Source organism: Oncorhynchus kisutch, linkage group LG6 (assembly GCF_002021735.2).
Source record: "Oncorhynchus kisutch isolate 150728-3 linkage group LG6, Okis_V2, whole genome shotgun sequence".
Classification (NCBI taxonomy): domain Eukaryota; kingdom Metazoa; phylum Chordata; class Actinopteri; order Salmoniformes; family Salmonidae; genus Oncorhynchus; species Oncorhynchus kisutch.
In genome coordinates, this window is record NC_034179.2 from 12,546,482 (window position 1) to 12,558,681 (window position 12,200).

The 12,200-nt window shown below is 47.8% G+C and overlaps 1 protein-coding gene across 5 annotated transcripts in view; it reads right to left on the reverse strand.

Annotated features, from left to right (window-relative positions):
* LOC109892333 (RAB6A-GEF complex partner protein 1) overlaps positions 1-12,200 on the reverse strand; it is a 99,662-nt gene that overhangs the window by 14,703 nt on the left and 72,759 nt on the right. For all 5 annotated transcript variants that reach the window (XR_004210184.1, XM_031826207.1, XM_031826206.1 and 2 more), the window contains 13 exons: positions 12,068-12,106; positions 8,842-9,042; positions 8,309-8,469; positions 7,748-7,886; positions 7,144-7,233; positions 6,541-6,669; positions 6,207-6,371; positions 5,433-5,723; positions 4,043-4,186; positions 3,254-3,412; positions 2,786-2,922; positions 649-944; positions 136-354 (listed from right to left, as the gene is read on the reverse strand). Coding sequence is in view for 4 of the 5 variants with exons in the window: in XM_031826207.1 (XP_031682067.1) it covers positions 136-354; positions 649-944; positions 2,786-2,922; positions 3,254-3,412; positions 4,043-4,186; positions 5,433-5,723; positions 6,207-6,371; positions 6,541-6,669; positions 7,144-7,233; positions 7,748-7,886; positions 8,309-8,469; positions 8,842-9,042; positions 12,068-12,106 (2,170 nt within the window). In the remaining variant the exon portion in view is untranslated. The remainder of the gene's footprint in view (positions 1-135; positions 355-648; positions 945-2,785; positions 2,923-3,253; positions 3,413-4,042; positions 4,187-5,432; positions 5,724-6,206; positions 6,372-6,540; positions 6,670-7,143; positions 7,234-7,747; positions 7,887-8,308; positions 8,470-8,841; positions 9,043-12,067; positions 12,107-12,200) is intronic.

The following is a 12,200-nucleotide window of genomic DNA, read 5'->3' on the forward strand; positions in this document are numbered from 1 at the left end:
GGTAAAGCGCGCGAGAGAGAGAAATCGAGCGAGAAAGAGAGGTTGGTAGAGGGAGAGGTAGGTAGAGAGTTCTCTGACTACATCTCAGTGAAATAGAGTCTCAGCTGTTCCTATCTTCTCATGAAGACTACTTACTTTTGTTGGTTAGTGGAGAGAGGAAGGCCTCCTGTGTCTGTGGCCCCCCGTGGGACAAGGCAGTGTCCATCTCTGTAGGCTCTGTAGGTCCAAGAGCCCCCAGCCCGTCTAGCCAAGTGTGGTTGCTGTTGCGTGCTACGGCCTGTGGGGGCGCTGTGTCCATGTCACTATTCAACAGGCTGTCTGCTGACTGGGACTTCAGTAGATGCTGGCTCAGCACTAGAGGGAGGGAGGGAGGAACAAACAGGGTCAGATTTAATTGAATGATAAAAATAACACTTAACTAAACAAATACGACTTGAGAAAAAAATGCACTCAGTCACGAAGTTTGCATCAAACACACCCAATGAGTCAGAGGGTGAGGGGGACAGTCATTGCTGAGGACAAAAATGCATTGCAAACACAGACGGACAGAGCCCCTGCAGCACCAGCAGTCACACACACTTTCAGAAGTATTCCAATTACCTCAACACACACACACACACACACACACACACACACCCTGATGCACACCTGTCCTGCGGTGTCCGTTCTTGAAAGGCGAGCTGATGGAGCCGGCTGGGGTGACAGGAAACGGCCACAGGAAGTCCTTGTGGAGACACTTCAGCGCCATGACAAAATCATCAACCCGCGCCACCCGCGTGCGCTCGTGGCACAGCCAGCCAATCAGCTCGAAATCCAGCTGGGCAGAGAAACAACCCAGCTCTTTTAGTCTGACGTGCTCAAGGAGGTGGCGGGCGTGACGCCTCAACATCATGTCTATGTACATGTTCTCTGCACAGTCACTGTCCTTAGACCACCTCTCAGACCTAGAGGAGGAGGGAGAGATGTGTTATAGCTATGAAGAGAAAGGCCTATAGTACATACACTGCTTAACCAGAGTTGGGCTCAATTCCATCCAGCTTTCAGTCAGTCCAGGAAGTGATTGAACTCTAATGAGCCGACAGGAATAAAAAAAATGGAACTGACCAACTCCGTGGGGTCAGTGTACTGAGCCCAGAAATGATTGGGAAGAGGACAATCCCTCTCAGTACACATTAGATCAGCCTTTCTGACAGCGTCCGTTTGGAACAGAGGCGCCGGTTTGGAACAGCGGTGCCGGTTTGGAACAGCGGTGCCGGTTTGGAACAGAGGTGCCGGTTTGGAACAGAGGTGCCGGTTTGGAACAGAGGTGCCGGTTTGGAACAGAGGTGCCGGTTTGGAACAGAGGTGCCGGTTTGGAACAGAGGTGCCGGTTTGGAACAGAGGTGCCGGTTTGGAACAGAGGTGCCGGTTTGGAACGGCGGTGCCGGTTTGGAACGGCGGTGCCGGTTTGGAACGGCGGTGCCGGTTTGGAACGGCGGTGCCGGTTTGGAACGGCGGTGCCAGTGGGAGGAAGACGCGTGTTGCTGCAGCAGTGGCATTCAGCAGCAGATGAGCCGTCATCATTCTCACTCGTTATCACTCACCGCTGTCATCAAATGGACTCAAGCTGGCCACAAGTTGACTGAGCTCAATCGTCATGAAACGCAAATACAACAATTTGTTTTTCTTGCTTGGATTCATACAAACTTTGTGAAATAACGAGGAGCACCAACAATGTGTTTTGGCGGGGAAGTGCTTAGTAACGAGTCTCAAAACGAACAAATTAAAACAACTAAAAATCCACAGCATGACGGTAAACCCAGAGAGTTCTTTCAGAACAGGGCCGAAAGCTTCAGGAAACACTGCTTCGACAGTGGAAAAGTCAGTCAGCTAGCAAGACGTTGTAATTTAGCAGGTGATAAGCATCATTAAGGGAGTACTCTCTCTCATAGTAGATGTGAGTTTCACTTTCAAACAATCCCCTGGCCTTGCACACAGCTAATAGCTAGCTAGCTAACGTTAGCCAAAGCAAGCTATCTCGTGACTGATAGTTCAGTACAGAATAAGGTATCAGGCCTACTGTACATCTTACTGTAGAAATGATTGTTGAAAACAAGTCTAGGTTGGAACTGTTGCTGTTAAAATACAAGTAATCAGTTTAATTCTGAACTGGAATAAACTGATTGAAGTTTTTTTTAAGAGTTCTGGGTTGCTCATCTACAGCAGGAAGTGGTCTCCTGCCTGACTGAGAAAGCAGTAGATGTTCTGATCTAGTTTGCGAGTCAGGGTTCCTAACTCTGGCATACTTTAAAAACAAGTACAGAAACAGACTCCATGCTGAGCATGACTTCACTGTTGCACTGTAAAAAACTGAGCCCAGAATAGACATGCTTGTTGAAAACGTCAACTTGTGTGATTTGGTCAATCAGTTCATTATAAAAAATATTGATTGTATTTTAACAGCTACAGTACCAACCTAGACAGGTATGTAATGGTGTTTTTAATGGGTAAAATAAACATGAATAGATATTTATATGGGTATTTCATTATTAGTTTTTGTCTATATTGCATTTGTTTTAGGCATAACAGCAATGAAATGTACCAATATTTACGTATAGTTCCATATTTTCCTAAGCTTGTGTCCCAGGAAAACACCGTATTTCTCATTTGAGTCCAAGGCTGAACATTTTTAATACCCCCCTGCATTAGATACTCAACAAACAAAAGCTACCTTTGGATCATATGATTACTAAAGAGAGATGTCAAATAAAGTGTGTGTGTGTGTGTGTGTGTGTGTGTGGCGTACCCCTTAGCAGAGGGCCCAGAGGGCATGCTGAAGGTCTTCTGTAGGTTAAACTTCCCAGCAGCGATGCTGTCAGCTGACGGAGACAGACTGATGCTGCGATTCCTGAAGAACTCAAAACCTCCCGTGGAACTGGGTTCCTGTTGAGAGGACAGATCATTATCAGCGAGGAAACTCATCCAGTAAGCCTCTGACACGGCAGGGTTTCTGCACAAATGTAAATGCACCATATAGCCAGTTATGGGTATCTATATCCAATTATACAGAGGTGGAGGCAGTAGCCTCATAGCAGTCTTTAATTTATACAGTGTTTTTAGACCATCTCAACCATTACCCCATAGATAACACTAAAGCATTAAGAGGTTTAGCTCTAACATAACATGTCAGAATGTGTGACAAACACCGAAAGAGAGAGAAGTGTAGCGAGAGGTAGAAGACAGAAAGAGATTATGAATTTGTTCCTTCCTGTACCTGAGTGGTTGGTGTTGGGGGTGGGGTCTCCATCTCTCCAGAGCCAATGGCCTTGAGGAATCGGATCATGTGACGACAGAGGTCCCACTTGCCCTGCTCCAGAGCCGTGTTGAAGAGTAGCGTAGCGTGTTGCCTGCTCACTGCTGGAACCTCCATGTTCTGAGGACAAGTCACATTATCAATAGAAGACTTTTAACTACTTGACCCTTAACCCTGGCTCCATCCCTAACCTTAACCCTGGCTCCATCCCTGACCTTAACCCTGGCTCCATCCCTGACCTTAACCCTGGCTCCATCCCTGACCTTAACCCTGGCTCCATCCCTGACCTTAACCCTGGCTCCATCCCTGACCTTAACCCTGGCTCCATCCCTGACCTTAACCCTGGCTCCATCCCTGACCTTAACCCTGGCTCCATCCCTGACCTTAACCCTGGCTCCATCCCTGACCTTAACCCTGGCTCCATCCCTGACCTTAACCCTGGCTCCATCCCTGACCTTAACCCTGGCTCCATCCCTGACCTTAACCCTGGCTCCATCCCTGACCTTAACCCTGGCTCCATCCCTGACCTTAACCCTGGCTCCATCCCTGACCTTAACCCTGGCTCCATCCCTGACCTTAACCCTGGCTCCATCCTTAACCCTATCCCCAACCTCGACTCCAACCTTAACCCTGGCTCCAACCTCGACTCCAACCTTAACCCTGGCTCCAACCCTAACCCCAATACCAGTCACATTTCTAAATAAATGTTTGCCTCTGGTAATTAGGATGAGACAGGGGGAGTATGTTAACCTGTAGTATAATGAGATAGGATGCAGCGGTGTCCAGGTCCTGGGCCATCAGACATTCCTCAAACAGATCCTTGGGGTTGCCCACGGCAGCAAACAGGTAGTTCCACAGGGCAAACTCTGTCTTCCTGGCGCAGTGCACGATGGTCTGGAGCAGAAACACACAGGCGCAGCTACATTAGACACACAGTCACTATATAGTGCACTACTTCTAACCAGAGCCCTATTGGCCCAGAGTAGCTGCTGCTTTACCAGTAGCTAACGGGGATTCTAATAAAATACTACGAGCCCTATGAGCCCAGGTCAAAACTAGTGATGTAAAGTACTTAAGTAAAAATACTTGAAAGTACTACTTAAGTAGTTTTTTAGGGTATCTGTACTTTACTATTTATATTTTGGCCAACTTTTACTTCACTACATTCCTAAAGAAAATTACGTACTTTTTACTCCATACATTTTCCCTGATACCCAAACGTATTCATTACATTTTGAATGCTTAGCATGACAGGAAAATGGTCCAATTCACACACTTATCAAGATAACATCCGTGGCCATCCCTACTGCCTCTGATCTGGCGGGCTCACTAAACACAAACGCATGTTTTATAAAATGTCTGAGTGTTGGTGTGTGCCCCTGGCTATCTGTAAATTGAAACAAACAAGAAAATGGTGCCGTCTGCTTTGCTTAATATAAGGAATTAGAAATGATTTATACTTTTACTTTTGTTATATTTAGAACCAAATACTTTTACTGGGTGACTTCCACTTTTACTTGAGTAACTTTTACTGAAGTATGATTGGGTACTTCTTCCACCACTGGATAGGATGCTAATGGGGATCCTGATAAAACACTATGAGCCCAGGTCAGACTACTGTACACAAGATCAGTAATTACCATGACCTTGAATGTCCTAGACTAGGAAACAACATTCAGCAGCTCACAGATCACTGCACCTGTACATAGCCCACCTGTACATAGCCCACCTGTACATAGCCCATCCCCATATTGTTAATTATTTATTTATTTATTTTTGCTCCTTTGCACCCCAGTATCCCCACTTGCACATTAATCTTCTGCACATTAATCTCTCCAGTGTTTAATTGCTAAATTGTAATTGTATTTTGCCACTACGGCCTATTTATCGCCTTACCTCCCTAATCTTACTACATTTACACACACTGTATATACACTTTTCTATTGTATTATTGACTGTACGTTTGTTTACTCCATGTTCACTCTGTGTTGTTGTTTGTGTCACACTGTTTTGCTTTATCTTGACCAGGTCGCAGTTGTAAATGAGAACTTGTTCTCAACTGGCCTACCTGGTTAAATAAAGGTGAAATATATATATATTTTTTAATGAACCACTTGATCAACGTCTCCCTCTCTGTTACCTGGAGGAAAAGGGGGAACTCGGTGATGAACTTGGCCACGGTAGGTAGCAGCGGGTCAGGGATGGGCTCCCGGGAGGTGGCCTCCTCCTCCAGCACCACGTGGACCATGAGCTCCATGACGTGGGGGAAGTAGGGGAGTGCTGCGCAGGACTGGGCCAGGAGAAGGGCCTGCTCCCCCAGGTTACGGACCAGGAGTTGCCTCAGGATGTGGTGGAGGTAGATCTGGGAAGTCCTCTCCACCGTGCAGTAGGGGAACAACCCCTCTAGGGACTCCCGGCCCTCTCTGGGACCCTGCAGAAAAGACACAAAAAACACAACATTTTTTAAATCTTATTTTCTACAAATTTAACCTTCACAGGCTACTACTATTATTTATCTCTTAACCTTGCAAACAATGGTTTGCAATTTGCTGAAATTGTTGCTGGCCTGGCTGCTGCCTGTGCACGAGCTGAGCGCCTGCTGCTGACGTCACTCACAATGCACTTTTGCAGCCAGGAACGTGTTGTGACTGTGTGTGTGACAGAGAAAATTGTTTTAGTGTCATTTAGAGGGAAAATGCATTTTAGAGTTTGAGTCACTTTTCAAAAGTTGCTAAAAGTTCCAAACACATGTGTAAAAGTAGCTAAATTTGTTGCTAGGTGCAGTTTGGGAAAACAAAAAAAAGGTTGCCAGGGAAGTCTGAAAAGTAGCAAAATTGCTAAGTTGGCATCACTGCTCATTAGATGCACCTAGCCCCAGGGGACGCTCCTATTATAATAAAATACCCCTCTCTACCTGCAGGCTGTCATAGACCACAGTCTCGTTGGAAGCTCCCAGAACCAGAGCATCTTCAAACAGCACAGCCAGGGGGTAGATGTTGATGTGGAAGGGCAGCATGATGCGACGGGACAGGAAGGAGTGGGGCTTACGATGGTCACGAGGGAACAGGGGGAGCCACACCTTCAGATAACAGAACATAAGACAAGGAAACAGGTTTGTCAAATCATTACAGCCAGCAACAGTCACAAAAGACAACGGTTTAGTTGAGTTAATTTATTTGGCCATTTCACAGACAACAACAAGACACACTAATCCACAACAGAAGTAGTAAAAACAGATAGCAGTATACCTTCATCCCAGCCTCTCCACACGACAGCCACAGAGCCTCCAGTAGGTGGCGCTTCTTCCTGTTACTACGACACGTCGTCCACACATTCTCTACATACTGGGCCAGAACCACTGGAGGACAGAACGGCAGCTGGAGGGAGAGAGAACGTTAAACACCAGAACAACCTCTCTCTCACACACACTACAATATATAACGTACGGTGTATGATACCAATGAATGAATCAATCATGAAGTGACTGGTTGCTGGGTGTAATGATTCCATTCTAATGTCAGATCAATTAGAACACATGGTGATATTGTTGTATGGTGGTATTGAACATGTTGTGTTGTGGTGGTGTAGGGATGTTATATGATGTACTGTTTTATCTTTAGCTCATTCAGTACAAACATAGTTCCCTGTTTTATATGTTGTTTGGTGTGTTTGGACCCCAGGAAGAGGAGCAGCTGCCCTGGCAGGAACTAATGGAGATCCATAAGAAAATACAAATACTAGGGGGAAGGCTTTGGGTCAATTCCATTTCAACTCAGGAAGTACACTTGACTGAATTGAAATGGAATTGACCCCAACCCTGCTAGGAGGTGGATAGAGGATGTGACCGGAACCTTCTCCTGTAGCTGGGGTCCAGAACGGTCTCTCTGTAGCATGATGAGCTGGCCTGCCAGGTTCAGTATGATGCTGTCTGCCATACAGGCCTGTCACGGGCACAGAGGGACACACAAACATCAACACATTAACATCTTTTAGCTGTTATCCAGAGCGACTTGGTACAAACTAAACTCAGGAGAAAAAAAAAGAAACATCCCTTTTTCAGGACTCTGTCTTTCAAAGATAATTTGTAAAAGTCCAAATAACTTCACAGATCTTCATTGTAAAGGGTTTAAACACCGTTTCCCATGTCGTTAAGACACTAACAGCTTACAGACGGTAGGCAATTAAGGTCACAGTTATGAAAACTTAAAACACTAAAGAGGCCTTTCTACTGACTCTGGAAAAACACCAAAAGAAAGATGCTCTGAGCGTGATGCCGGTCTCTGGGGGTACGGAGATGAGGTTGTGTGTCTGCGTGTGTGTGTGTGTGTGTGTGTGTGTGTGTGTGTGTGTGTGTGTGTGTGTGTGTGTGTGTGTACCTGCTGTGGGGCCTTTGAGCGTGATGCCGGTCTCTGGGGGTATGGAGATGAGGTTGTGTGTCTGCGTGTGTGTGTGTACCTGCTGTGGGGCTTTGAGCGTGATGCCGGTCTCTGTGCGTACGGAGGTGAGGGTGACCGACACCACCAGGGCAGGATGAGGAATGTAGCGAGACATGGACACCTCCTGAAGCAGCTCAACACTGGCTGATGGATTGGGCCTGCAGAGAGAGACACGCATTCTCTGTATTGGCCAGCTGTATAAAGCTTAACCCCAGTTAAGGCCACAACCAATGTTATGAAACTTCCTTTTGGACTGTAGTAGGTTACTGTGACATCTTGTTAATCTTACTTCCTCATTTGTGTAAATGGTGTCTTTATTGCTCTTTCCGTATCTACACTGGTCCCATGTTTCATGAGCTGAAAGAACACACCTCATCATGTGATAGGTATTTTTGGGGTTTTCCCCACAAAGTTCTTTTCACAACACTACTGATTACTGTCTGAGACCTTCTGTGTCAGGTGACATTCAGTACCTGTCCTGTCTGCTAGTAATGTTGTGTGTGAGCGTGAGATAGTTCTTGTTGAGTATGAGTGGGTGTGCGTGCCTGTGCCTGTCCTAAGCATGCGTGTACCACCCTACCCATCGTGTCTCCTCTCCATGCTGTAGAGGCAGATGGTGCAGTCTGCTCTGAAGAGGATGATCATGTCTCTGAACACGTTGAGCAGCAGAGTGTCAGAGTGCAGCTTGGTGACGGAGGAGAAGGTGTTATCCAGGTTAGACGACCGCAGGTACAGACGCAGCTAGCCAGGGAGACACAACACAATCCTTACATCTACTGTGTAGATCTACCAACCGTGTAGAGACACAGCTAGCCAGGGAGACAGGAGAAACATTCAATACTGCTGTTCTTCTCGTCTCTCAATCAGTCAATCCAATCAAACAATCATTAACTGAATCCATCAGCTGGGGTAAACCAAGCCCCTCCGCGACCAGCCCCTCCGCACTTCATCCAAACACAATGAGAATAGTGTGTAGTGAACAAAGATAGGTATTGTGCTGGATTGTCAGTTATGTCGTGTCGTATTGTGCCGGGTCGTGTTGCGCCGGGTCGTGTTGCGGCGGGTCGTGTCGCGTCGGGTCGTGTTGCGTCGGGTCGTGTCCTGTTGTCTCACCTCTTCTTGCCGGTCGATGAAATTGTAACAGGCAACAACAACAAAGCCGTTCCACCAGACCAGCCCTCCTGTCACGGTCATGTTCTGCTCCTGAGTGATGTTCCCAAACAGCTTCCATTTCCTGGTGGACATGCAGTAATGTGCAAAGCCACGTCTCCCTGCTACAGCTATACACTGGCCTGCTGTGTCTATGGCTGCAAACTAGACACACACAAGGACATCAAAAGATCACTTTACCAGGAGCACACCCACCCACCCACCCACCCACTGACACCCACCCACCCACTGACACCCACAGACCGACACACAGCCTGACAGACAGGCATCCAGTCACAGGCACACACACAGAGAGAGACACTCTCTCACACACAGAGAGAGACACTCTCTCACACACAGAGAGAGACACTCTCTCACACACACAGAGACACTCTCTCACACACACAGAGAGAGACACTCTCTCACACACACAGAGAGAGACACTCTCTCACACACACAGAGAGAGACACTCTCTCACACACACAGAGAGAGACACTCTCTCACACACACAGAGAGAGACACTCTCTCACACACACAGAGAGAGACACTCTCTCACACACACAGAGAGACACTCTCTCACACACAGAGAGAGACACTCTCTCACACACAGAGAGACACTCTCTCACACACACAGAGAGACACACAGCCTGACAGAAACAGATAGACAGGCATCCAGTCACAGGCAGACACACACAGAGACAGAGACACACACAGAGACACACTCTCTCACACACAGAGACACACTCTCTCACACACAGAGACACACTCTCTCACACAGAGACACACACACACACACACACACACACACAGAGACACACACACACACAGAGACACACACACACACAGAGACACTCACACACACACACAGAGACACACACACACACACACAGAGACACTCACACACACACACAGAGACACTCACACACACACACAGAGACACTCACACACACACACTCACACACACACACAGAGACACTCACACACACACAGAGACACTCACACACACACACAGAGACACTCACACACACACAGAGACACTCACACACACACAGAGACACTCACACACACACACACAGAGACACTCACACACACACACACAGAGACACTCACACACACACACAGAGACACTCACACACACACACAGAACAGAGACACTCACACACACACACAGAGACACTCACACACACACACAGAGACACTCACACACAGAGACACACTCACACACACACACACAGAGACACTCACACACACACACACACACACACAGACACTCACACACACAGAGACACTCACACACACACTCACACACACACAGACACTCACACACACACACTCACACACTCACACACACAGACACTCACACACACACACCCACAGAGACACACACACACAGAGACACACACACACACAGAGACACACACACACACAGAGACACACACACAGAGACAGAGACACACACACAGAGACAGAGACACACCACAGAGACACACACACAGAGACACACACAGAGACACACACACAGAGACACACACACAGAGACACACACACAGAGACACACACACAGAGACACACACACACTCACACAGAGACACTCACACAGAGACACTCACACAGAGACACACACACAGAGACACACACACAGAGACACACACACAGAGACAGAGACACACACACACACACAGAGACACTCACACACACAATCACACAGAGACACTCACACACACACAGAGACACACTCACTCACACACAGAGACACACTCACTCACACACAGAGACACACTCACTCACACACAGAGACACACTCACTCACACACAGTGACACACTCACTCACCCACAGTGACACACTCACTCACCCACAGTGACACACTCACTCACCCACAGTGACACACTCACTCACCCACAGTGACACACTCACTCACCCACAGTGACACACACACCCACCCACAGTGACACACCCACCCAGTGACACACCCACCCACAGAGACACACACACCCACAGAGACACACTCACACACACACAGAGACACACTCACACACACACACACACACACACACACAGAGACACACACACAGAGACACACACACACACACACAGAGACACACACACACACAGAGACAGAGACACACACACAGAGACACACACACAGAGACACACTCACACACACACACACAGAGACACACACAGAGACACACACACAGAGACACACACACACACACACAGAGACACGCTCACACACACACAGAGACACACTCACACACACACAGAGACACACACACAGAGACACACACACACACACACACACACACACACACAGAGACACACACACACACACACACACACACACACACAGAGACACACACACACAGAGACACACACACACAGAGACACACACACACAGACACAGAGACACACACACAGAGACAGAGACACAGAGACAGAGACACACACACACACACACAGAGACACACACACAGAGACACACTCACACACACAATCACACAGAGACACACAGAGACACACAGAGACACACACAGAGACACACTCACACACACACAGAGACACACTCACTCACACACAGAGACACACTCACTCACCCACAGAGACACACTCACTCACCCACAGAGACACACTCACTCACCCACAGAGACACACTCACTCACCCACAGAGACACACTCACTCACCCACAGAGACACACTCACTCACCCACAGAGACACACTCACTCACCCACAGAGACACACTCACTCACCCACAGTGACACACTCACTCACCCACAGAGACACACTCACTCACCCACAGAGACACACTCACTCACCCAGTGACACACACACCCACAGTGACACACACACCCACAGAGACACACACACAGAGACACACACAAACACACAGAGACACACAAACACACAGAGACACACACACAAACACACAGAGACACACACACACAAACACACAGAGACACACACACAAACACACAGAGACACACACACAAACACACAGAGACACACACACAAACACACAGAGACACACACACACAATCACACAGAGACACACACACACAATCACACAGAGACACACACACACAATCACACAGAGACACACACACACCCACAGAGACACACACACAGAGACACACACACACAACCACCCTTACCCCGACAGAAAGACCGACACCCCCCCCCCCCCACTCACCCGTATAGGCCAGTTGCTCTCTAGGTATGTGCTGTGAATCTACAGGAGAGACGGTATTACTGACAGGACAATACAACTCTTCTGCAGCTCATATCAGGGCTAAATCTGAAGGGGATTCTCATGACAGACACTG